Raw genomic sequence first — 27,706 nt, forward strand, 5'->3', positions numbered from 1 at the left:
TTTGAAATAAAAAAGGTTTTTTTGTTATTTCTAGTAATGTAATAAATCCATTTGACGCTTTTATAGTGCCTCTGCCTTAACCTAGGTTGGTCTCTAAGAAGTTTTTGAATTTATGTTTTTGTCACCGACTAATATTTTATCTTGCCAATCGTCGGTCTCCTAGGGCTATTTTTGCATATTAGTACGGGATCTAGTAGCTACAATTACTGACCTATTTAAAAAGTCCTTCCTTACTTATAACAATGATGCTAGAGTCTGCATGACATTTTTGGGTAGGACAAAATGGCGATGAAAATGTTAAACCTAATCTTGATTTGACATTACTCACATTACTGCAGTGCAGTGCTACAAATCGATATCTGGTTCCCACCAGCCACGTAAACCACACATTACTTACCCCTCTTGATCTTTAATTTTCACTCAAAGAATGGCGAGGCTTCCATTCTAAGGCTGGTTTAGAATATTGATAATACGTTTTCAAGTAAGGTACTGGATCTGTTCCTTCACACCACTCCGTAAATAACAATAGCCCCTCTCTTTCTTCGTCTGTTATTCTTTTAAACGTATGAGCAACTTTCTTTTCTCCCATCAATAATGCGGCTGCTTTTCTTTTTTCAGCCAGGGCTTGGGCTTTTCTCGTTTTATTATCAACAAACTTTTTTAATACAGGTCTTTTATATGTCGCTGGAGGCAAAAACGCTTTATGCATAGCATTTGTCATTTCTTTAAAGGCTCTCAATTCTCTTTCTGCTTTGTATGCATTTCTCATCATAGTCAAGTCCTGAGAAAAACAGTCACTTCGAGCTTGGTTCACTATTTTGAAGTCCAGGGAATCAAGTTTCAGGTTATAATCCTCGTACATTACTTCCATGATTTTCATAGGATCTTTTAGATTTTCATGGTCTTCATCACTTTTGCCAAAGACCTCTTGGTATACGAATTCTATGCAAATTTTTAGCTTTAATGTATCCGGACTAGCGACAGAATGATAAAAAGGTTCATTCAAAATACGGTAAAACTTTTCTTGAAGATGTATTTCGTTTAACTTTTCCCTAGTTATTTGACTATTAATACTATCAATGTAATATTGAAAGTATTCGAGCTCTACTTTCGTAACTTTCTTAAGTGTCTTAATAGAGCGCATTAGAAGCTTAAAAGGATCACCGGTTTTAGCCAATTGGAGTAAATATTCTCTACTTTGTAATTCCATTGTGTTAAACAAGTGCATCATCTGTTCAGGCTTTACAAAGTATAAATGAGGGGGCAGAGGACTACTCAGCTCCACCTTAGCCTGTTCCACCATCTTGTCTATATCCGCAGCTTCTGCTATCTCATCGTCTGTTTTAAACGTATCGGTCACAAATAAAATTGACTTACTCTTGTTTGCCATCATTCGTAGATTTTCGTCATACTCTTTTCTCCATTCAAGTGGAGCCACATAAATCAAAAAGCTGCGATATATTTTTAAAACCGATCTAATCGCGTCTAGTTTGAACAGAATGTTATTTAATTTTGTTATAGATGAAACCAACACAAGGAATTGATTGTTTTTCGCAACAAGAGCATTGTAGGCAATTTCTGCTGCTGAAATTTTAGCACATGCCTTCTTATAATCTTCGGTAAGAAACCTTTGAAAGTTTTTAATGTGACTTTTTAAATTTTCTACAATCTTATCATGCTCTCTAGTTTCATCTACCAAAGTTTCATCGATTTTCATTATCAAATCTCTACGATATCCTATTTGTTGGCGATTCATAGCATAATTTTGTATATTATGAACGTATACCTTGATATCGTCAAAGCTTCGTAACGGTCGTCCTTCAATGACAGTGTAAAATTCTGGGTGGATTTCAACCACTGCCCTGACATCATCGGGGAGTTCCTCCATGAACAGCCGTCTCGATATATCCCTCGTCGCCGCTATCTTCACATTGTCTTTCAGGTGCAGCGGTTGGGACAGCCTGTTTCTAAATATATTTTTTTCAATTCTGTCGCTGTACTTAATGTAACTAAGTAATTTCTCGGTTCTAGGCACACGAAACGGCCGACTTGCTTTTCCATGATCTTCCTTTAATGCATGTTTTCTGTTAGTAAAATAGTATTGAGTATTTTTCACATAACGTCGTCTGAAAACTACGTCGAGTGTTTTTAACGGTACGAGAGGCTTGCGTTCTTTTTTAAGACAGTTTTTTGTCGACATTGTTCTTGTAAAAAATATAAATAACAGTGAGTTAACAAATAATATGCCTCAAATCAACAAGAAAAAATAGCAGAAATCAGAAATTGAAAGCTTCATATTGATTACCAAATGTCACAAAAAAAATGTAATTCTTCTTTTGACATATCAAGTGTAGGCATTTAACCTTTCTAGCTAGTTTGTTAGTGCACGACACCTTGCACTTTGTGACTATGCGCTGAAACTTGGCACAGTTGATTCTTAGCTGGTCATGAGCAGATAAAGACCGGGAGACCTCGAGAGCCACGTCTCATTTAGTGGGGGGGAGGGGGGAAGTTCGACGCCGCCGCGCTTCACTTGGAGCAACATTTCTCTAAAACTGTACCTATTAGGGCATGTGATATATCATATTCGGATAAATTAAGGATGAGGAATTTTTTTTTGGAACCAAAACAATGCACTTTCTAACAAAAAAAAAACATAAAGTAGAAAAGACAAAAAAACGTATCTTGGATTTTTTCATAATTACCAATTTTTTTTTAAAGTGTAGTAGGAATCTGAAAACAAAAAATACAGTCGTAAAGCTACACTTATTACGTTTAAGAAAATATATAGTTTATTATACAAAACTGTTGTTACATGGGAGATAAAAAATAATATTAAGCGTGGGCCAGAGTGATCTCAATACAAAATATTATTAATGTGGGAAAGTTACTTATAATTTGTTCTACAATCGTTTATTTTTAGGTTTTTCGTAAATAACTCGTAAACGGTAGCCCACAGCAAAAAAATATCTTTTACGTAAATAATCTGTTTCAGATTTCTTATAAAATAAGTGCTCCTTTTTTCGCTAAGGTCAATATTAAAAAAAATATTGAAGGGAGAAAATAAATACTAAGGTCCTCTTTTTTAGTCATTCGTAAATAACTCGTAAAGGATGTCCAATAGCAAAAAATATTTTAACACAAGAATAATTAGCATAAAATTTCCTACAAAAAAGGTTATTCAAACTTTTTCGCTAGGATCAATATTTAAAAAGGGGACCTTAGAATTTATTTTCTCTCTTTAATATCGTTTTTAATATTGATCCTAGCGAAAAAGTTCGAATGACCTTTTTTGTAGGAAATTTTATGTAAATTATTCATGTACTAAAAATTTTTTTGCTATTGGCCTTCGTTTACGAGTTATTTACGAATGACTAAAAAAGGGGATCTAAGTATTTATTTTCTCCCTTCAATATTTTTTTTAATATTGATGGTACCGAAAAACAGTAGTACTTATTTTATAAGAAATCTGAAACAGATTATTTACGTAAAAGATATTTTTTTGCTGTGGGCTACCGTTTACGAGTTATTTACGAAAAACAAGAAAAATAAACGATTGTAGAACAAATTATAAGTAACTTTCCCACATTCATAATATTTTGTATTGAGATCACTCTGACCCACGCTTAATATTATTTTTTATCTCCCATTTATCAACAGTTTTGTATATTAAACGTAATAAGTGTAGCTTTACGACTGTATTTTTTTTTTCAGATTCCTGCTACACTTTAAAAAAAAATTGGTAATTATGAAAAAATCAAAAATACGTTTTCTAGTCTTTTCTACTTTATGCTTTTTTTTTGTTAGAAAACTAGATTCCTCATCCTTAATTTATCCGAAAATGATATATTACATTCCCTAATAGGTATAGTTTTAGAGAAATGTTGCTCCAAGTGAAGCGCGGCAGCGTCGAACTTTCCCCCTCCCCCCTCACTAAATGAGAGGTGGCTCTCGACGGCTCCCGGTCTGTATCTGCTCAAGACCAGCTAAGAATCAACTGTGCCTAGTTTCAGCGCATAGTCTCAAAGTGCAAGGTCCCCATACAACGGTGTGCAGTAACAAAGCAGCTATTCTAGATGCAATGTGCTTTTTAAGCTTTGTTTTTAAGACTCCGTAGCAAAGAATATAATACTTACTAGGAGCTCCGTAGTCAAGTAGGAACCCTAATAGTTACCTCATGTCCGCCAGTCGGTCCGTCGCACTGTGGAACGAAATTCGGCTCTCATTGACATAGAAACCGAAGTTGTTATTTTTATGTTTTTTTATTGGAATATGTTTTGCTAGGCATTGTTATGGTAACCTATGAATTTTAGACGATTTGGAATGAAAATTGTCGAGTTACGATTTTTTTTCAAAAACTATGTATGGAGCAGGAACAAGAAATCATTATTACTCAAGAACCGCAAAACAAACCGTAATATCCTCGCAGGTGGTTATACTACGAATTATTTGTGATTTTTTGGCATACTACATATATCCGTCACGGGTGCGGTTTTTTTTTTAAATCATTAATTGTTTCTATGGAAAAAGCACAAAAACCAGTCATTATTTTAAGATTTTTTTGATTGAAATGGGTTTTACTTAGTGTGTTTATGCTAAATTATAAGTTTCAGACGATAGTCTTTAATACTAGAATGCTGCAATTTGTCATACTTATCAATGTTGCCGACAGTGGTAAAATAAAACCAGAAAAAATGCAATTTGGGGTTGTCGTTGGATAGGGGGACTCTCAACCCAATACCTACTCATAAAGAATTGCGGTCGTTTTTAGGGTTCCGGTTCCGTAGTCGACTAGGAACGCTTATAATTTCGCCATGTCCGTCTGTCTATCCATCCGCGGCTTTGCTCCGTGATCGTTAGTGCTAGAAAGCTGCAATTTGGCATGGATACATAAATCATGCATGGCGACAGAACGGTAAAATTAAAACTTTTTTTAGGGTATCCTCCCATACAAAATGTTTGAGTTTGAGAAAAAAAAATCGCTTACATAGGATAGGTCTTTCAAAAGAAATACGGGTCTCAGACAATCATTTTTTGATAAAGAGAATTTTTCGGAAATACTCGCTCCGAAAGAAAAAAAATTTGTAAAGTACATGCTTATGCTTGCAAGCCCCCGTTTAGACTATTCTGACAGAATGGTAACTACGGACATGGGCCGACATGCTTTTGGCATTACACACTATATATACGGCATACGGACTAATCCCAATAAAAACCTAATTTATTAGCTACCACCTCAGATCAAATTCAATTAATAATTAATTTTCCTTCTTGTTGGCTCATAGGACGACTTTAATCTTCTATTCAGCTTGTCGACGTCTTTTAAAAGTTTAGCTGCTTCTTTGGCGTCTTTCATGTTCTTTATTTCATTCTCATATATCTCTTGTTCCACTGCCTTCACAAGGTTCAAGTCGTAAGTAGATAAATCTAGCATTACATTGTCATATTCGTTCTCCAGAGCCCTCATCATTTCCACAGGACTGAGATTAGTTTCATTAGTAGCAACTAGTTGTTCGTAGGCATATTCAACGTAGTTAGATACTTGTAAAGCACACTCAGATGACACTACGTACCTTAACTTATCGGCAAGAATTCTGTAAAATATTTCTTTAACTTCAATCTCGCGGTTTTTATTAGTTGTGATCATGGCTTCGATTCCTTCCATCTGAAATTATTAAAACATTCTAGATAGAACCGAGTTATTTTTAATTCTGATTACAAGTTAATGGTCAATTATAAATTGTCCTTTATTTTCGGTGCTCATAAATATAGGCGTACTTATACCATGAATAAACAATAGTTATTTATTTTACAAGAGGGCAAAGTTGTTGTTTAACCGCTCGTGCTAATATTGATACCCAAGCAAGCGAAAGATTCCAAAATTGAACCACGAGCGTAGCGCGAGTGGTTCGAAAAATGGAATTTTGATCGTTGCGAGGGTTTTAAAGCACGAGGGTTAAACAAAATTTGCCCCCGAATGAAACACAAAATTTTTCACCACACCAACCCGAAGCAAATATTAAATGTAAAATATCAAACCAAATCAAATCCAAATGAATGTTATTAAATATTTACCATCCAAAATCATCATTTAAAAGTTCAATTCTACCAGCAAACATAAGAAAACAACTCAAAATTTGCATTTGATAAGTTTGCCTCACATGTGAATAAAATGCAACTTTGCTATCAGTTTTTGAAGTGTAAAGTAAGCCTTTCCGAGCTGGTGTGGTGAAAAATATCTTTTACCTACCTTTTTTTGAATGAAATCTAATTGTTGGTTTAAAGTGGCTTTAAAGACGTCTCTTGATTTTAGTAATTTGTTCTTTTCAGCGTTTAGTTCCTCTGTAGCAAGTAAATAGTTAAGATTCTGGTGCTCCAACAACTCAAACATTTCCAAGAGTTGCTCAGGGGTCTCAAAATATAATTTTGGAGCTGAAAGTTTACTCAAGCGCTCTTTGACTATATCTTTGTTTACAGGAACGAAGATATTTGAATCCATTTCTATGATTTCAGTGTGGTGTCTGTCCAGTTGAACATTGTTATGTTCCTGCCACAAAATCGGTGCAGCTGTATGAAGGAATCTCTCGAACGACAGCAATATCAGTAAAGTTTCGTCGATGTACTGCAGTTTTGACTTGAGGGTTGCCACCTCGTAATTTGCCTGTTTGTGCTCCTCTGTCTGATTTACCAGTTCTTTTGCCAAGCCATCCGATTTTTGCATAATAGCAATCGTTTTGTTATTATCGTCAGCCAAAAATTTGTCGAAACTTTGTTGACAATCATCGAAGTGTGCAGACGCGGATTCGTAAATACTTTTTTCATTTTCCATTTCTCTGTCTATCCTTAAAATTTCGTCAGTTAAAAATCCTCGAAGAGTCCTTTTTAAGGCAACATTTTTAACATCTTCCTTGTACTTGTTCATGGAGGTGTTCGGTCGAATTTTTCTACCTTCAACGAGAGAAAAGTAGTCGGGGTCGACATCCAAGATTGTTTTGACATGGTGGTCCGTGTCATTTTTTTCAATCGGTGGTAATTTTATTCCGAAAACTGCTTTACTCGATTGTTTACGAATTAACTTTTTATCCGGAGTTTTGTCCATGTTGTTCAAATGTTCACGGCAAGCTCATGCCGATAGCGCTCGCTTTAGAATTAAACGATCGATATTGCTATAGTTACCGGTGCTATTTTGCTAGAATTCGATGACTTTTTGCTAATCCAACGTATCTACGTAATTAACTACAGTAATCCCTGAATTTTATCTGCTTTATCTAAATTAATTTTAGGGTCGTCAACTCATTCGAACTAACAAACACACTAGTCCATCATTCGTCAAATCATTTATTTTATAAAGATGAGGTATATCTCGGAGTAATTAACAATGGAGCCGCCATTAACAGGCGTTCCCCTCTGTCGAAAATAGGCGGCCAATGGTCAACCACATGTCAACCATATGTATGGACTGACGTTTATCTGACATGACGTACCTATACATTTGATGTGCCCCTCCCCCGCAAAAAACGGCAGACTATTTTACCGAAAATTTTAGACATGGCGTCTCCGTTGGTTATATCCTCTAAGAGGTATATGCACGTAATATGTTAAACTACGGCCACTTAATTCGTTGATACCTATTACTAGGTATTTTACAAATATTACAAAAAAAAAGTTTAGAAGAAATTGACGTATTTACATCTGCTAATAGCTAATAGTGGAGTTGGCCAATTTTATTTAAATATGTACACTTTTTTTAGATTGGTAAATATTTATGTTAGAAATAACATATTAATTTAAAATTTAATTTCAATAAAATAGCCAAGTTACCTCCTGTTTGGTACGAGATCCGCGTGTAGCAAACCAATAAGATATTTACCTACACACATGGTCTGTTTGCACAAAAAGCAAATCATAAAAAATAAGAGCCACATTTTAATCACTGTCAGAGCTAATGGTCTGCCGTTCCTGGTCCTCTTCTTCTTCGTTTTTCTCTTTCTTGACCATTTCCCAGGGCATGACAGGCAGAGGCTCCACGAAGGAATCGTCCACCTTTAGCTTGTAGAGCAGTCTTGGTGTGAAGTGATTTGGAAGAGGCCACACTTTCTCTGTAAGAGAACGATTTTAAGCATTTAATTAAAATTTCTACCAGAAATAACATTTACCTCTGGCATCTACAGAATGCTCCGTAATTCAAACCAAATATTAGGTTGGAAGGATCTTTCATCCGGAGTTGAGGTTCGAGCAGCATATATAATCTATCTGCTCTATCCAATTATATTTAGAGGAAGGTAAAGTCGAAAGTAATTTGATTAGATCATCTTTGGCTGGTATGTTCTAGTTAGTATCCGTTAGAGCTTACCGAAGTAAAATTCGTGGTCGTCGACACGCCGGTGCATGTGTATAACATCGCGCAGGGCTAGAGTGTGCCTCGACTGTATGAGAAGGTCCAGCAGTGCGACTTCGGGCAACGCGTTAATCTTCGGGTCCGCCGCGCTCATGCCTTGGAACGACAGCTGTAGGATGATAATATTATAAGTAGGTACGTATAATTGGTATAGTACGTCGATTCGTAACTGGCCCCGACGGCTAATCCTTTGTATATTGTCAAGTAAAACCTCACGTGCTGCTTACCTGCAAAAAAGGGTCTTAATTATTCTAATTATAGTCCAACGCTCAAAGAAAGAGTGTATGTGCGCTCTCCGATAACGCGCCTTTGTTACGCATCTCGATGACACATTTTAGACTAGTTCTGTAGCGTTCGACTCGCCGGCACTCAGTAACCGTAGTGTTGAGTGCCGGCGAGTCGGAGGGACCTCACACAGGCTGTGTTTAGGCTGTGTGACACAGCCTAAAAATTTTATTTTCCATTAGTTCATTTTGAATCTTATTGCAATTTCCATAGGAGTTGTAATTCAATAACCGGTTAATGGTAGGGGAGCCCACGATGCTAAATCAGGATTTACTCGAGCGTCATAGAGACCTAATAGGGTTGCAAAGCTTAGATGATAAAAAGAAAAAAATGTCATATAATATATACCATTTCATCGGTGGGGGGAGCGGCTATAGATTTTCAAAAATGTAAAAAAAAACTGTTGAATGGACATACTCGAGCGCGTCAGATATTGATATCATCCAAGTCCTACGTATTTTTAAAAATGTACGTATGTTAATCTGATTGTTTCCATGATGGGGGTGGTCGTACGTAAGGGTTGAAAATGAAGAAAAAAAAATGTTGTCGAGCGCGTCAGATTTTCTAAGGAGATGTTAAGTGAACCTAAAAAAAATCTCTTATACAGGGTGTCACTTATGGACCAGGTCAAGAGGACCAAAACTAACTTAACATGACCCCAGTAAAAGTGGCACGGTTTTCGGGTTATTGCCAAATTAAGGTTTTTCATTAATTTTGACCGATTTTAACATTGTTAGTGCCAGTGTGCACTCGGAAAGGTCTCGCAGTTAGTTTTTTTATGTGTATGGCATCATGAATAGTTAATTAAGATAACAGAATAGGTATTTTATCGATAAACAATGTAAAATACAAAAAAGTACTGGTTAAATCTTGAATTAAATTCACAGCGAAACATTAATTTCGACTTTGACCACCTGTCGTGAAATAAAATTACTAGTAAAGGAATGAGCAAATAACGTCAAGCTATTGTGCATGTTATGCAGATTCAAAAATGGTGTGAAACATGTACCTTCCTGAAATAAAATAGGAATTATTATCATCTTTCGAAAGCCTCATAAAAAATAAGTTAAAACTAGGAAATCTGCAATCCGTTGCTACTTAGTAAAAATAACGATTTATGTAACTCTGGATACAGAAATAAAAAAACGCATATTCAATATTTGCCGAATGCCTAAAAGAAAGAGATGGAAAATGGTTATCTCCCTTTTTAAGGATATCATTGATTTGATAAAGGTTCAAACAAAATAAAATACTGCAGGTTGAAGTTTAATCAATTTATTAAAATAATTTTATTTTACAATAGGAGCTCGAATTATTTTTCCCCGGCTCGTATGCACGCTTGGCACCGTCTTGTAAAACTTCAAGTTAATTTCCTTAAATTAATTTCGGATATCTTCCTCCTCTGGCTCGATTTCATCCTAGTTATCGTCCCATAGAAAATTTGAAATTCGCGCCTTTTTCTATTGACAAGATTTGCTTGAACAAGTATAATCGCTATTTCGTTCCTCTGTGTAGCGTTTATCGAAATATAACATGATTAAAATCTACTTTTCACTTCCTTAAACTGCACACATACACGTTTTTACGCACACATACACCGCATACACAGCTCAAAACCAGCGAAAACGGCAACACCATGATTTGAAGTTCATCTAGTCAACATTATGGTTGTCTTTTTTTGACAACTGACATTTTTAAAAGAACGAGGAGATACTAGTTGTAGAGATAAGAGATACTAGTAAGTGATACTAGTTGCTGCGCCGTCAATGAGAACAGACAACGTTGGGGCTAGTTGGGGACCTGATAGGCACAGATAATCTATAGATGTATGTATAGTAGTAAACATTTTTTGGGAGCGTTCCTAAATCATATTAAGCGGAAAACCTAAAATAGTAGATTATTTACCAAGGGATGAAAGGCACTCATTTCTGCCGAGGTAATTTGGCGCTCGAACGCAGTGAGCGCCTTTCACACGAGTTAAACACTCTACTTTTCATTTCGAATACGAGGAAAGTAAAATGCATATGTTTTTTAAAAACGTGACTAAGTATACATTTTTATAGTATTTTTTAGGGTACTTTCAATTAACAATTTAGGCAAAAGTATCGTTATTTATGGAATGGAGAGTCAAATATCAGAATGGAAACTGTATAACAAATCCATTTATACCCATATTTCAATTGCTTCTCGTAAAAAAAATCGTACTTGGAACCTAAAATGCTCTAGTGCAGAAACGTATCATTTTCTGCACCCCTTTTTGAACAACAATGACCCTCTTTCAGAGCATGAGAAATGAAAAATATTTATTCTTTTCAAGTGGAGTAACAGGCTGTCAGGTGATAAAATATAAAAATAGTACGCAAATCGCCGGATGAGTACGCGAGTACGCAAGACCATAAAATAGTACGCAATGCATACTATTGTGTACCCATCTGGCAACTCTGATCCAGAGTGGGGAGTGAGAGAGTAATAGATAGAGAAAGAGTGAGAGAGGAATTGAAACGCGGAGAGGGAAATATACTATATTCAATATAGGCATCATACATGCTGCTGCACGCATTCAACTTTATCGATGAATTTTTGTTACTTCGGCTTGTGGAAATCGTCAGATTATATATTTTTCGGATTCCTTGAATTATTCCCTTCAAAATAAAAATAAAATTAGCCACGCTCGAGAATGTCGAGATGACATATTTTATTTACAACTTTGTAGCCCTCCCCCTTCTTTACGTCACTCTCAAATTGTCAGATTAGTGGAATATACACGTTTTAGCATGTAACTAACTCACCCTATCTTAATCTGACGCGCTCGAGAATTTCAGATGATCAATTTTTTTTTACTAATCTGATCCTTTATCCTTGATGGGCGGCCATATATATAGGGCTCATATTTGGTGGAAGTATCCCCCTGTATATTAATCTGTCGCGCTCGAGTAGATCCCGAAATCCCCTCTTGGGCTCCCCTACTATAAAGTGAATGAACGATTTTTTATGCAGGTGGTAGCCCGAGCGGGTTTACTTAACAATACATCGGACGGATCGGACGGAAATCTTACGTAAACAAATGAATTTTAAATATGGAGGCCACTTTCGAGGGGGTAAATGAGTTAACTATATCGTGATACATATCAAAAATGAAAGAGCTCATTTTAAGAATCTCAAATATATTTTTTTTGTCATTTTAAAATAAATAGTTTAGAAGTAATTTAAGAAAATAGCCAAGTCCTCCCCCCCTCTTTATCACCGATCTCCGATAGATAGGCAAATAGGCAATAGTTGGCAGGAAATCCTATTAGAAATATGCAGTCAAGTTTGGCCGGTTTTTTATACATTTAATGCTCACATTATCATCAGCAGTGGCGAGTCTGCACAGCATGGCGATCTTGTCTAGGCAGATCTTCACCTGCTCCATGTGCTGCGCCAGCGGCGCGTTGATGTCCAGCACGCCCACCAGCGACGGCGGCCGCGCCATTATCCCACTCCAACCTTTGAACAGGAACTATGGGATGGAAGATTACAGTTTATAATGACTTTACACCAGCTATACCTACTCAACTCACTGAACTTTTATAATATGGTTAAGCTAGTAATGCAAAACACTATGAGACAGGCGAATTGAATTACAGAGCGAATCGGATAATAGTATAAAAATCCGTTTATATGGTTGTTGGTTGGCATGGTTGGTTTGCATCGTTTGGTATTTGAAATATCCATATATAAGGATACTTTTATTAAATATATATATATTTATTGGTAACTATCAAAACATACATACAGTTAGTCATACTTACAAACTAAACACACACAAGTTACTAACTAAACATTGCTGCCGCTCCTAGACGCTTCCGGTGCAAAAGTGCCCATAATACTCGCGGCATTGCCGCGCTGAATGGCTATGGATAGCCTTTGCACCAGAAACGACTCGGAGCGGGGGTCCTCCCCCTTCTGCCTAAGTCGACGGCCTATGTCGCGCACCATGTTTTTCGCGTCCGCCCCCCAGCAGCCCGCCGTTTCTACCGCGAAAGGGACAAAAATGTAACCTGCTCCCAGGGGGGCATACTTCTGCCGCTTCACTGCAGCCTGAGACTCGGCCGCCGCTCCAGCCGCGCGCACCGTGCGACTGATATGCGAGGCGGCGAAGGTGCTGACACACGTAGCGTCCCACACCAAGCACCGCCCTCTCTCCCACGGTACGAGCGTTAGCCCATCAGGCCTTTTGCCATCCGTGCGACTAAGGCCTGGAGGCTCGAGTACCGACGGAATGCCCGCCGACCTGAGAGCCCTCTGAACTATATCGTTGAGGGCATGGTGACGCGGGTGCCTGCCAGCACAACGCCGGCAACTCAGAGCGTGGTGGCCGTCGGCCCCCACCATGGTACCGCAAATGCATATATGTGGTTCACATGCCTTGCAGCCCAGGCGGAGAGCAACGGACACCCGCAATGAGTCACTATCCAGCAGGGTGCCTAATTGTGGAGAAGGCAGCGCATGCAACCATGCCCCGGATTCTGACTGCGATACAGCCAGAAGTCTTGCGTGATCCGTGCCCACAGCATTCCCAATAAGTCCGTTCAGCGTGTCCTTACACCCCACGTCATCCCACGCCCGCTGAACCTTCGGGTTTTCCGGCACGTTTGCTCCAGGATTGAGAGCCAACCACTCCCTCAGCGCGTCGGCCACGAAAGGTATGCTCGCCCTGTCGCCGTTCAAGGATAAAATATCAGCAACAAGGTCCGCCACCCCATGGGCCGACGCCAAGAAGGCCGGCAGACTAACGTCCTGGATACGTCGCACACCTATGCCCCCATGCCGGACCGGCAAAGCCGCCTGCCTCCATTGGTCATCGCTGAGAGAGACGTTGACAACCGCCTCGAACGTGGCTTTAATGGTGTCGTCGAAGGAAGTTATTTCGTCCGGGAACTGCCAAACTGGGGATGTACGTAGCAGGTACGTCATTTTCGGGACGGCAAAGCACTTTTGCATTAGGACCAAAGCTATATGCGGACTTATTTCTTTGAGACGCTCGCTAGCGAGCTGAAGAAGATCTCTGCTCACCCGTAGCGCTTCAGGAACTGCGGACGGAAATATCGGAGCCCCCAATAAATAAAAAGAGTTGGTGTCTAGCTGCCTGAGGCCAGGAAGTAAAGAAGAGAAACGAGGGAAAAGACAAGAAGACTCTGGCCCACAGGGGAAGAACTCACATTTAGAGGTATTCACCTCCAGCCCCAAATCCCTTAGACGCGGCAAAAGGATAAGTAAGTCTTGCTCCACCTCATCCGGTTTTCCTCCAAATTTGAAATATTGCATATATGTGAGCGCACTAAAATTGCACCAATTGTATCCGCCAATGTCCTCGATTGTACGTCTCGCCTCTTCCTCTTACCCTCCAATGCGAGACATAAGCAATATTTTTAATATCAAGATGTTTTTAGTTTGCTCCGATTTTCCTTGTGATCTGATTCATCACGGTCTACCTTAGGGCGTTTAAAAAATCTAGTAGTGAAATGATTGAATCTAGTAATGAAATTGCTTTATATGCGTGTGAGACGTGGACACTGACACAACGGGACAGAGAGCGATTAGAGGCCTTTGAAATGTGGTGTTGGCGGAGGATGCTAAGGATTAGCTGGACAGAAAGGAAGACGAACGAGGAGGTCCTGAGCATGGCAGGAGAGAAAAGATGCCTGTTAGACACAGTAGCTAACAGAAGGGGCAAGATGGTTGGCCACCTGATACGGCACGACAGATTCTTTTTAAACATCCTGGAGGGCAAGATTGAGGGGAAAAGACGCAGAGGAAGGCCCAGGCTCACATATCTCAGCCAAATAAAAGATAGAGTTTCTGTCGTGTCGTACGAGGGAGTTAAAAGGCTGGCCCAGAAAAAAGAAGAGTGGCGATTACTCCACCGACAAGAGCATAGCTCTTAAATTATGATGATGATGATGAGTGAAATGAGCAGAAAATTACGTACAGTTTGTATGGAATGATATGTGATCTGATTCATCACGGTCTACCTTAGGGCGTTAAAAAATCTAGTAGTGAAATGAGCAGAAAATTACGTACAGTTTTTATGGAATGATAAACCATTAGCAGCTTGAGCTTCCGGAACAAGCATCGGTCCGGCTTTTCCTCGGGCTCCTCGGGCCACACGAAGGGGTCGCCGTCCGCCTGCGCCTGGCGCGCCGCTTGCCGCAGCGCCTCCAGTTCTTCCGCGTCCTTCCGTTCCATGGCTTCTATCCAGTCCACCTCCGTCTTAAACAGGAACCGTAGCAAACGGTGCACCGTGTCTTCTGATCCCTAAGGCAAATTGGGTTAGTATGGTCGAAGGGTCGCCTTCAGTTGCCTCAGAAATCGCTGGATACTTCATAATTAGCAGTTTAACTTTCGTACTCAGTTGTGTAGATAGGTACCTATTAGTGTTGACTGGTAGCATTTTCAATACTGGTGTCTTTTAAATTAGGAGTAGGTAGTAATTAGGTACTATGAAATTTTCGAACAGGTACAAAAACTTGTTCATTTGTGGTCTTCTTGAAAGGGTCTTTGTAAATATGGAGAATTATTAACATCCTTACTCATAGAATAATTGAAAACTTACCCTAAATCTTTCATTAATGTCAGATTGGTACAAATCTCACCTATTAGCTACATAATATGTTGTACTTATCATGTAGTATGATAGGTATGAGCTTGAAATTCTACCTGAATATAGTGAACATATTAGGTAAATATGTACTTACTTCGACAATATGGACGAAATAACTGTCATACACGAGTAGCAAACCGGTTACTTTAATATCACAGTAACCTCCATTCACTGCATCAACGGTCTTGCCGATTTGCTCTATCATGGCTTCTCGTGGTGCCTTGTGTTCGCCAATGTATATCATTCGTATACCATAGGTTTTCTGGGAAAAAAGATCAGACCATCTCTCATTACCTAGCGAGTCTGTGCGGAAAGAGAGATGGGTTCCCATACATTTCTTTTTCTATGCGGTACTGATGTTTGTAAGACAAGAGATATGAAAATATCATACAAATTATAAGAAGTAAGTTTTAATATGAAATATGGAAGGTATACGAACATTAGGCTTTATAGTCCGTTTATTTTATAATGTTCACAGGAAAGATATAACCTTAACTCATACTAAAAAAGTTTTTGACCCGTGTGCTGATGAGTACCGTAGACGTGTGGCGGAGTTAGCTAATAGTCATTATTAGGTACCAACGTAGGTAATAGTAGGTACCTACTGTAGGTCACATTTACGACGACGGTTTACAATTACGCGTGAAACTACTTACCAAGCCAAGACTATGGAAGTTCTCGTCAACTACATGTAAAACCGATCTTGTGTCAAGTTCTGGCAACAAGTTCATTTTTATATATTACCAATTCAACCCCCATTAGTACGCAGCTTTAATGCATAGTCAGTTTTTTATGTTAATGATTTGTAAATAAACACAACTCAAAGAAGCGCGGAAATGTCAATAGGGTATCTATGGCAACTAAGGGCCCGATTCGGATTTTGAAATAGACATCTACTAGATATCTTTTAGACGTCACCAAGATACGATAACGATTTAAGATCTAACCTGTCAAATTTGACATTTATGCGATTCTGGAGATACTCTTGAACGATTTCCACAAGATATGACTTAGAGTTCCAATTCACATCTAATAGATATCTAACACTATCTGACGTAAAAGTGACACTAGTTACCCGAATTGAGCTGCAAAAGAGAACTAGTTGAAATCTAAACTATAACGTATCTAGAATAGATCTAGTACGTGTCGTCTCTTGTGAATATCTTGAAGTTCGAATACGGCAGTAAGTATATATTATCGATCGATTATGAGGTTCAACCAATGGTTCAACTTTAAATAGATTAGGTAGGTATAGGTTAAATTGGTGGGCCTTGCACATGGCGCATAATTAACTTGGGTAAGCATGCACTTGTAGTGTAAGGCAATAGAGCAGTCGATACTATTATGTAATTATGTACCTAATTGCCATATTTCATTGTTCTAGTCTAGGCCAGTGGTGGGCAAAGTACGGCCCGCGGGCCAGGTCCGGTCCGCGAAAGGATTATATATGGCCCGCCGCCGGTCATTTAAAAAAATGTATAATGTGGCCAGCAATATAATAAATATAAATTTTTGCTGTAAATCTAGCCCTCCTCTGAAATTCCTTCAAGTTTTGGCCCCTCATGAAGAAAGTTTGCCCACCACTGTTCTAGGCAAAGAGTAAAGTAAGTATAATTAGGTAGTTCTAGGCAACGGGAAGTACATAGGCATACACTGCCGTATGTTTTTTTTACGTTAACTTAGAAGTAAGATTTTTCCATAGCTTCAAGGGACTGTAGACTTGTAGAGCTTAGTATATGGTTTCAATTTCCGCCTATTCCACCTATCCCTACCGCGATATCCCCCCCAGTGGGGATATGTGGAATATTTTTCCATCTATTTTTACTGGTAGTGATACATGGAATCAAGTCGTCCATCTATCCCCCCTATTTTTGAATGGTAGGGCCAGATGGAATTTATTACGCTTTTCCCAACTACTTTCCCCCCTGGTAGAAATAGGTGGATTTTTTTCCACGTGTACCTGTTGATTTCCCCCCTGGTGGGGATAAGTAACTTTTTTTCCACTTTAACCTCTTTTTTCCTCCCCAGGTGGGGACAGGTGGATTTTATGTTACCTATCCCTACTGCCTTTTTGTTTGGTAGGGATATATGGAATCTCTTCCACTCGTCCCTGCTACCTTGCTGTTTGGTAGGGATATATGGAATTTTTTCCACTCGTCCCTGCCACCTTGCTGTTTGGTAGGGATATATGGAATTTCTTCCACTCGTCCCTGCTACCTTGCTGTTTGGTAGGGCTATATGGAATTTCTTCCATTCGTCCCTGCTACCTTGCTGTTTAGTAGGGATATATGGAAATTCTTCCAGTCATCCCGTCCCTGCTACCTAGTAGGGATATATATGGAATTTCATCCACTCGCCCTGCTACCTAGCTGTTTAAGGCCTGCGCAAACCGGCGGACCGCAGCGCAGATCACCCAGGAGGATTAACGTGCTCCTCGATGCCTCGGAGTAACAATCCTCCGTGATGCTCCGAGATGCTCCATGTCTCAGAGCATTCAAATTTATACCTGAATGAAATTGAAATAGGGAAGAATACACATTGATAAATTTAAAGTGATCTGCGCTGCGCTCCGCCGGTTTGCACAGGCGTTTAGTAGATATATAATATGGACTTATTCCACCCGCCCCTGCACCTTTTCATATATATGTTCAGATAGCCTCGTCACATTTTTTTTGGCCAGTCTTTCCAATGTAATTAGGTAAAGATGATTGGAGAAAACTTCCATGTATCCCTACCAAAATACAATCAGGTTAAGATGATTGGAAAAGTTTCCAATTATCCCTACCAAAATACAATCAGGTTAAGATGATTGGAAAAGTTTCCATGTATTTCAACCAAAATACAATCAGGTTAAGATGATTGGAAAAGTTTCCATGTATTTCAACCAAAATACAATCAGGTTAAGATGATTGGAAAAGTTTCCATGTATCCCTACCAAATAGCGAGGTTGTAGGGATAAGTGAAAAAAAATCCACCTATCCCCACCGGGGGGAAACCAATGGGTATAAATAGAAATAATTCCACCTGTCCCCCCCAGGGGGGGAAACAGTAGGGTCGGGAGGATAAAAATCCATTTATCCCTACCAGGGGGAAAATGGTAGGGATATGCGGAAAAAAATCCATTTGGCATCAATTAGTAGGGATAGATGGAAAAGTATCCCTACTAGTAGAAATAGATGGAAAAATATTCCACATATCCCCACTGGGGGGGATATCGCGGTAGGGATAGGTGGAATAGGCGTCAATTTCAACTCGATGCCATCACGCGTTCCCGAGATAAAGGGTCTTGACAGACAAGACAGACGGACGAACGGACGGACAACAAAGTGATCCTATTAGAGTTCCGTTTTTTCTTTTGAGGTACGGAACCCTAAAAGGCCAGACCGGCTGCGTGTGCGCGAAAATGTTGGTGCACGCACACGTCACGCAAGCGATCGATCATTTCATAATGATGATCTGTTTAATACAACGAGCACGTGCACAATATCTGAATTTTTCAGTGACCATAAAGCCTCTACTGCCTAATTTCACCCCGTAGGGGTGTGCGCTTAACCCTGGGATATGGGTGATATAATTAACCAAAATTAAAACCAATAAATGACAGCCTTTTGGAAGTGTCGTGTAATATACAATACTAGGATCTACAACAGTTATACAGGTACAATAAAATTAGCATTGCACTAATAAATTTATAACTAAGCGTGAACTTAAAATCTATCATCATCATCATATCTAGGCGTCCTATTAGGTCTGCTGTTGTTAAATCTGTTGTTAGAGTTATACTTGTTGTTTGATTTGCGATAGTTGTTGTAATCATCATCATCGTCATCATTATATCTGCTGCTGTTGTTATTGTATCTGTAATTGTTGTTGTTGCTGCGGAATTTATTCCATCTCTTGTTTGGGTTGTACGAGTTTCTTTGGGAGTATCTGTCCTGTTCCTTAACTTTCGACATGCTGAAGCTGCGAGCCAATTCGTCCAATTCCTTTGGTGGTTCCTGCCGAATTACAAATATGTATTAAAATTAAACTATCGTCGTTGAGAATGCCAAATACGGTATGTGCGCGATTTTAATCAAATTAATTAATACCTTATGTATTTTGTTGCTAGGTAACTATTTGTCAATCAAAAATCGTGCACATAACGGATTTGGCATTCTCAACGACGCTATGCTAAAATATTCAGCTTGTATAAGACACCACTGCTTGCTGTCAAGGAGATTCGTCTATATATTGTTGCTGTATACCTCATCTCCATTTTTCACACACATTTAAGTAACAGCTCATTATGAGATAACGAGTTTGGGTGATGTAGGACCATTGGTCGCCTGTGTGTGGACTATCAGATAACGGAATGAGCTATTACATGAATTTGAACCTTATATTAGGTCCTTACCTATGAAATTGGCGTTTTTGTTCATAGATATAAGTCTGATCCTAGTTTTTTTTTTTTTACAAAAGTACATACACAATTACAATAAAACTACAGTGCACTCAATAAACAACGATTTTACATACAATTAATTGTTATTTTTTATTGTTAAGTGTTCAGAATTAAGCCTTGAAAATAGGTCTTTTCATGTGCTGTCGGTTCGAGTATTAAAATTACTTATATTTTTCTAATGGTACCAATTTTCAAGAAATGGAGATATTGAAAACATACCTTAAAGGTGTCAAAAATTACTGGAAAAATTTTGTTTGCTTTGAATTAGCCATCAAAAAAATATCCGCAAAATTAATTGTATGGAAATTCGTGTTTCGTTGAAATTCTCCGTACAAAACGCCAATTTCATAGGTAATGACCTAATAAATAGGACAGTAAAATTTATTTTCTAACGAGTTTGTTCCCGTTCAGTCAGTAGAGGTAGCATTGGTAATCGCTGCACAAAAGAAACAAAGGCTTTTCTTTAACAGATAAGGACCCTATCCGAAAAAATCATTTTATAAAATTCATACTTCATACAGTTCATACTATACTACTTCATCCTATACTTTAATACTATTTTGTGTTTTCTCTTTTATTATGTATTGTCTCGATTGTTTGTGCTTACAAATAAATACTATTCTATTCTATTCTACTATACTAAGTTACTAACTCTCTCTATCATAATAGCTGCCTCCTTCTCTTGTAGTACTGTAAATAGTATCTTAATTAAAATAATTTACATATAATGGTTTTGTAATATTCATAAAAATTCACGCGCGATTTTTGAAACACATTACAGTGAAGGAGAAAACCTAAAAGTGGTATTCCACCTGTCCAATTTCTCTAGTCCAGTCCAATTTTGTCCAGTGTGTTTAGTGTGTATTTGTATTTCACATTTTGCTTAGTGAGAGAGTGAGACGCAATGCACATTGGATCAAGATATTGGACAGTCAGCAGCAGATATACCTGAGCGGGCAAGGTGTCCAAGAAAACATATACACTTCAATAGTCACAAAAATAAGGACATCTAAGTTGTCATTTTCACGTAGGCTTTCAGTTCGTCACATATATCTTAACTTCTGAGTTTTTCTTTAACACATACACCCTCTTTTAATCACAATGACAATAACGGTTAGAAAGTCAGTGGTAACTAAGCACTCAAATTCAAGCTGCTGTCATTAATACCTACACGCACTGCCAATCACGTACGTCAGCAGCCAGGGTGCCACCAGTTGCTAAGCAGTTGTTATTTCAATGGTAACTAAGCATCAACATTTTATCTGTTTTGCTTTTAAAAAAATACTGTAGCAGCTACAAATTGACACCTCGTTTCTTAAAGAAGTATTTTATCGTCAAGTGTCAAACTTAGACAATAAATAAGTAGGTTCTACGAGAATGATCGGTTTTTTATTTTAACTGTCATAGGCGGCCGTTCTTCCAAACCGTAGAGCATATACGAGTATATGTTAATATATTTATTTAGCCCGCTTATTGTACTATTTGTACTAAAATATATTATATAGTACTAAAATACGATGCTCCGAATCGATCAAAGAACGAAGGAGAAAATAATTGAATTGAACGTAACACGTTCACTGTCCCAATCTGACATGTAAACCTTATGGCTTTGTAATAGAGGCTAGCCGTGGCCCCAAGTGAGGAGCACGGGCAGTAAAGGTGTTAAACATATCCAACTATGACTCCTCTCTTTATTTTTTTGTTTGGACTCATGATCCGCAAGAACGGTGCCTCCTCTTCTATAGGTGTATGCGATAAAAACATCACTGCCATGCATATACGTAATATGCTAACTGTTGACCATAGGAATGATGAATTTTGTTTTTACAACTTAGCAGAGAGGATAGAGTATACGGAGTTATATATATCTTTGAACTTATTGTTAGTATAACCTAGCAGTAAACATCAACTGGCATTCCGCACAGGAGTAATCTAAGGAACGCCCACTGCGGGTTCAAACCTACAACGTCCTGTTAGAAAGTCGTACATACGCTACATGTGACATATCTTCAAAAATTATATAAACTAATGCGAAATTAACATAAAACCAGAAGACACAAATTAATAATAGAAATGAAACCCAAAAAAAAATAAAAAGCTGTAATCTCTAGGTGCGTGCGACTGAGATTTGAACCCGCGGTCTCTGCTTTGAAAAGCAAACGCGTATTACTGAGACCACAACGTGCCTTGACAATTGGTTCAAAATTAGGCTTCAGTTAGCTTTCGCTATGTGTCATTCGTTTTGACGATTCTGCTAAAAGAAATAGTTTGCAGTAAGTTGACCGAGAAGCCCCTGTCAAATGGTTGAAGAGCAAAACGTGAGATAGATGTATGTGATGACAAGACTGTACTGCTTTCGATGATTGTCAAAACGCTTTATCTGAAATTAGCATGGCTATTTTTCATTCAATATTCGACCATACTTGTATGATTTAAACGTCTATTTTTCCATATTGTTCAGATATATTTGACACGTTGACCGCTTAGATACCAGTGGTTTTTTGACAGCTAAGGTATCAATGACTTGTTGTAAGTGTAGAAATGAATGAATAGTGACTGTTAAGATATTTGTGACACGTTGAGCGCTCACAAGTAAATACTACCATGACAGCCAACAACTTTTTGACAGTTTAAACGTTTACCTCTCTTTGAGCACCTGGAGTGTATAGCGACTTCTGCTGCTGACTGGACAAGTGGAATACCAACATAAACCACAGTCACAGATGCCTACCTGATTAGCTTCGTTCAGAACTGCTATCAAGCTCTTAGCCAGGCGTGCGTCCTCCTCTGTGAACAGCATGTGAGCTTCCCCTTTCTTGTCGTAGCGGCCGGTCCTGCCGATCCTGTGAATGTTAAACCACAGTCACAGATGCCTACCTGATTAGCTTCCGTCAGAACTGCTATCAAGCTCTTGGCCAGGCGTGCATCCTCCTCTGTGAACAGCGTGTGAGCTTCGCCTTTCTTGTCGTAGCGGCCGGTCCTGCCGATCCTGTGAATGTTAAACCACAGTCACAGATGCCTACCTGATTAGCTTCCGTCAGAACTGCTATCAAGCTCTTGGCCAGGCGTGCGTCCTCCTCTGTGAACAGCGTGTGAGCTTCCCCTTTCTTGTCGTAGCGGCCGGTCCTGCCGATCCTGTGAATGTAGTCCTCCGACGTTTGCGGGAAATCATAGTTGATTACATGTGTGATACCGTCCACATCTGGAATAAACACAATGGAATTGAAAGTGGCTTAAACTGATGTACAGTCAGTCGCCTTCAGATATATCGGAATCGGAGTGGCCGAGATGCTCAAAAATATTTGAACACGTACTCTAACGCCAAGGCGTTATAAAGCGCTAGGTGTTAAGAGCCCATCAACGTGCGCACTAGCGCCAATGCTAAATAATCGTGATAATTTAAATTTAACATGATTATTTAGCAGTGGTGCTAGTGTGCACGTTGATGGGCTCTTAAGTGGTGGCTTATTGTCAATACAATAGAGGCGTGTTCAGATATTTGTGAGCACCTTGGACGCGCCGATATACAGTCAAACCTGGATATGGTAGAACTGGGTAAACGAGAAACCTCTATTAGTGAGAGTAATTATAAGGTCCCGTCATTTTTGCCCTTAGATTACCTCTATAAGCGAAAGATACAACCCTCTTTAAGAGAGAGTCGTTTGTCCCGTTCGAACCTCTGTATCAGAGTGTCTCTCCCATTGACCTCTATAAGGGAGAATCCCGGAGTAATTATTATCCTTTATTTTAGAGTCTTTCTAATTTTCGTGGAACTAACGCGCACGTGGTGCATCTGACCATTTTTTTAATTGTTTGTAAAAAACGGTTTGTCTCTTAGGTCAATGGTATTGATCCTTTTGAGAAAAACAAATGTGCATCGTGATCCGTTATTTTCTATCAAATTTGCTCAGTGCCTACGTATTGATTGTGTAAGTAGAATGGTTGAACACATTCTGGGAATGTCTAAATGAAAAATACGTGTTAACGATGAAAATTGCAATCTCTTTTAAGAACGGGAAATCACGAAAAATTCACAGTAAATTTGGTTTCCATAAATATTATACCTAACCTGTACTTAGCAGTATCAAATAAGTAATTTTAGTAATAGAAAATATCACTGCGACTTATTTTTCAAACCTGCCTAAGCGAGAAATTCCGTTACCTTTAAGAGTGAGAAACTCGGATTAGAGAAAAACCTCTATGAGCGAGAAAAATATTCTGGTCCCTTGAGCTCTCGCTTATACAGGTTTGACTGTATCTGATGGCGACTGTACAAAGGCTAGCATAAAAATATGCATGGCTTTATTTAACCGCAGAGAGAAGAGTTACATATGTACACACTTGAAATAAGTTTGGAGAATGGTATGCTCAAAAACAACATATGGATTGTAGAAGAGAAACAATCGTTGTGGGGACAATTCATACTTATTAACCGGGGGGTTTAACAGCCGAATTAGATGGCGCTATACAGCGCTTTGTTTTGTGGTAGCTGAATACTCAAACCTTTTGACAGCCAGAGTCACGGCATAATGTAGAGCCATTTCCGAGATCCCCTAAATATATATTTACAGTAAATATGGTGCTACTTTACCGAATTATAGCCATATGTACTGTAAAACGTTGTACAAAACACGTGCGAAATTTAAAACACTCCTTTCGGTCATGTTTCAATTTATCGCCACACGTTGCGATTGTTGCGAATTTACTACTTTTCGCACTTGTATAGTAATGTACTAATAAATAAATATACCGGGTGTTACTCCTCAAACTATAAAACTTATGTTTAACAACTTGTAAAAATTATGAATCCTTTAGACTTCCTCTTTTTCATACAAAATAAATATTGCCTTCAATGTATGCTGACATCAATGTATTTGAATGCTTGTCACGCTTTAAACATAACAAAATTTGCAATGTATTGCAATCTTAGAATCTTAGAATAAACTTTAAAGTGTAATACAAATTAAAACATAAGTTATTTTTAAAAGTTGCTGAACAAATGTTGGTCAGTTTGAGGAGTAAAGCCTACTGTTAAATTTATTGCTCCTGTTACAGGAAACACCCGTAATATACAAGAACTGCTTGTTTAAAGGTATAAGATTAGTTGCCCTTAATATTATTTTAAGATTTTGGTTGGTTTTACTTTTTCTTATGAATGCAGTTTTTTTGAGTACTCACCTAATCCTCTAGCAGCAACATCAGTAGCCACAAGGATGTTAGTGTTACCAGTTTTGAACTTCCTGATTATAGTATCTCTTTGCAGTTGAGTTTTGTCCCCATGGATCCCAACCGCGGGCCAGCCATTCCTCTTCAATGTTAGAGTGAGGTGATCCACCGATCTCTTAGTATTAGTGAACACTAGGATTTTTCCTACGCCTTCTCCTGATATCTGGTGCATTATTTCTTTGAATCTAATTAACAAATGAAACATATTAGAATGGTGAAATGGGCATAGGCTAATACTGGATGTGTTAAAAAAATTGTTGAGTGACCCAGTGCTAACTTCATGTAGGAAATTTTCATTCAGAGCTTAAGGATCAGATGCTAAATAGTCCCCAAATACGCAAGCCAATGGGAATCAAGTTATATTGTTAAGATAGAAATATTATAAAAGAGGTCAATAAACAAAAATGTATGTGTTAAATAATTATTATACAACACTAATAGCACTACTTACTTGTCCATTTTGGTATCCTGATCACAAACATGTACTATCTGTTTAATATTGTGATTAGCAGATAACTCAGTGGATCCAACATTGACTTGTACAAACTCGCCTAAGTAATCCTTTGCCAAGTGTTGTACCTCTTTAGGCCATGTGGCAGAAAACATCAAAATCTGCCTTTCAAGCGGAACTCCTTCCAAAGCCTGTCTTATTTGTGGCTCAAATCCCATGTCAAGCATTCGGTCAGCCTCATCGAGTACCACATAAGTACACCTACTGAGGTTTGTGGTGCGGCTTACAAGAAAGTCATTAAGCCGGCCAGGAGTAGCAATGACTATATCCACTCCTGCTTCCAGCTGCTCAGCTTGTACTGATCTGCTTGCACCCCCATAAATACACACACATCTAATGTTAAGCAGTTTTTGGAAGTCCTTAGCTACAACCTCAATTTGTTTAGCTAACTCTCGGGTAGGTGCCAACACCAGTGCTATAGGACCTCTACCTTTCCTAGCTTTCTTTTCTTTTATATGCACAACTGCAGGTAGTAGAAACGCGAGTGTTTTGCCTGTGCCTGTCTGGGCTATTCCAACAAAGTTTTGACCACTCAAAGCAACTGGCCATGCTTGAGACTGAATTATAGTTGGTTTAGTAAAGCCCTGTTTACTAAGGAAGGTTTTTATGTACTCTGGAAACTCACTTGCTTCTATGTCAATGAAAGGACTAGGAACGTCCTCCCCATACACTGTAATATTATGTTCGTTTCTGTAATCGTCAATAACTTTTTGCTCTGTATTTGTGCTATAATATCTCGTTGCATTTTCACTAAATAGCGAATGTCTCTGTAATGCTGGACATAACAAGGCAAATGTTCTATGTCTATATGTGTTTAAGAAAACTGCATCAGTAGAAATAGGAGCTGAATTACTGTACAATCTGCAATTAAAATAACGTCAAGTTAATTAAATTACTTAAATAGTATTTTGTAACCTAAACGAATGTAAATTTTTAGATACTTACAGGTTTGCTAAACCACGACGTTTTAATAACCGTGTAATAATTTTCGAAGCCATATCAATAATATAGTTTCTCTGTTATGGAGCAAGATTTTTCAATCTTAACTTCGCCTTACTTTTTTTCGTAGAATCAGTATCTTTTGATCCGAAGTTGAATCAAATCGAATTCAAATAGTATTAAAGGTTATGTTACACAAGGTTGTGACATTTTTGACTGACATCTCCGACACCCAGTGATGTGCATGGACTATGCCATGACTATGCACTAGACTATGCATAGACAATAATATTCACTGCAAAAACGGTTTAAGCCTCTTCTACACGGCTGCCAACACAGCTTCTGACTAATGCAATCACGAACCGATTCTCCCGTCTATTCAGCTCCAACGTCGAGCCCGAACAGTTTTCACACACCTAGAGGTGCAGAATTTCTTAACTGACGACAGGGACGCCGCAATAATTATGTGAGACACATGTGAGACACGACGGAGAGAAGAAACGGTGCATGAGAGCCATAACGCACTAGTGGTTAACCGCGGGGGCGGCTAACCGCGCGGCTAGCCGCTTTTGCAGTTTAATATGCAACCACTTGTGACCGTACGCACTTACCCTGGCCGCACACGCACGGAATTTTCATTCGGTTTCCGTATGGAATGACAGGTGGAAACAGGACATCGCGTCGCTCTACAAATGTATAGCGCTGTCTCGCTTGCACATGTCATTCCGTACGGAAAATTCCGTGCGGGTGCGGCCAGGCTTAACCGTCACAAAATTTCAACCGCGGCGGTTGAATAAAGAGCTGCGGCGCGCTTCGCGGCTGGCCGCCATCTTGTTTATACGCACTGGCGTTTCAGTGTGCGGCGAGCCGCCGATGAGTACGTAGCCGACGTGTACGTCCACTCCAATATTATTTAATTTATTTAGCATATAGAATAATTTTAAAGATTTAAAATTAAATATGTAGACCAACCGCTAGAGCGTACGGGGCCTAACGCGTTTGACCGCTATAGCCTCGGGCTATAGCGGTCAACCACTATGACAACCGCGTCAGGCGGCTGGCCAGATTACTCTGGGCTGGCCGCTCAAACGAACCGCCTAGCGGCCAACCGTTAGTGCGTACGGGGCCTAAAGCGCTCTAACCACGCAGCACAGAGGTGCCACGCCGCAATATACCAGGCTGACGCAACTAGGAACAAAAAGAGGTTTTGTATGGAGGCCTAGCCATAGCCAAAAAAACAAAATAAAACGTCAGTGCTAT

General features: G+C 38.9%; 4 protein-coding genes across 5 annotated transcripts; all 4 read right to left on the reverse strand.

Annotated features, from left to right (window-relative positions):
- Positions 1-374: 374 nt before the first annotated feature.
- LOC134795779 (uncharacterized) lies at positions 375-2,215 on the reverse strand. Its single transcript, XM_063767716.1, has one exon. The coding sequence runs from the start codon at positions 2,198-2,200 to the stop codon at positions 410-412; it is 1,791 nt and encodes a 596-aa protein (XP_063623786.1). The 5' UTR covers positions 2,201-2,215; the 3' UTR covers positions 375-409.
- A 3,010-nt stretch (positions 2,216-5,225) lies between these two features.
- Positions 5,226-7,186, reverse strand: LOC134795780 (uncharacterized). Its single transcript, XM_063767717.1, has 2 exons — positions 6,251-7,186; positions 5,226-5,665 (listed from the first exon to the last, which is right to left on the reverse strand). Exons 1-2 carry the CDS (start codon positions 7,097-7,099, stop codon positions 5,252-5,254), a joined length of 1,263 nt encoding a protein of 420 aa, XP_063623787.1. The 5' UTR covers positions 7,100-7,186; the 3' UTR covers positions 5,226-5,251.
- Positions 7,187-7,341: 155 nt separating this feature from the next.
- Positions 7,342-16,151, reverse strand: LOC134795781 (uncharacterized). Its single transcript, XM_063767718.1, has 6 exons — positions 15,983-16,151; positions 15,421-15,588; positions 14,747-14,980; positions 12,027-12,182; positions 8,354-8,507; positions 7,342-8,099 (listed from the first exon to the last, which is right to left on the reverse strand). The coding sequence occupies exons 1-6, from the start codon at positions 16,055-16,057 to the stop codon at positions 7,927-7,929; spliced, it is 960 nt and encodes a 319-aa protein (XP_063623788.1). The 5' UTR covers positions 16,058-16,151; the 3' UTR covers positions 7,342-7,926.
- A 2,781-nt stretch (positions 16,152-18,932) lies between these two features.
- Positions 18,933-26,660, reverse strand: LOC134795414 (ATP-dependent RNA helicase p62-like). Of its 2 annotated transcripts, none has more exons than XM_063767250.1 (5): positions 26,453-26,655; positions 25,448-26,368; positions 24,949-25,181; positions 22,794-22,972; positions 18,933-19,324 (listed from the first exon to the last, which is right to left on the reverse strand). In XM_063767250.1, exons 1-5 carry the CDS (start codon positions 26,503-26,505, stop codon positions 19,034-19,036), a joined length of 1,677 nt encoding a protein of 558 aa, XP_063623320.1. In that variant the 5' UTR covers positions 26,506-26,655; the 3' UTR covers positions 18,933-19,033. The 2 variants fall into 2 exon arrangements, with proteins under 2 accessions (XP_063623320.1, XP_063623319.1); XM_063767249.1 differs by having other exon boundaries at positions 19,173-19,324; positions 22,648-22,972; positions 26,453-26,660.
- Positions 26,661-27,706: the final 1,046 nt, after the last annotated feature.

Source organism: Cydia splendana, chromosome 12, assembly GCF_910591565.1.
Source record: "Cydia splendana chromosome 12, ilCydSple1.2, whole genome shotgun sequence".
NCBI lineage: Eukaryota > Metazoa > Arthropoda > Insecta > Lepidoptera > Tortricidae > Cydia > Cydia splendana.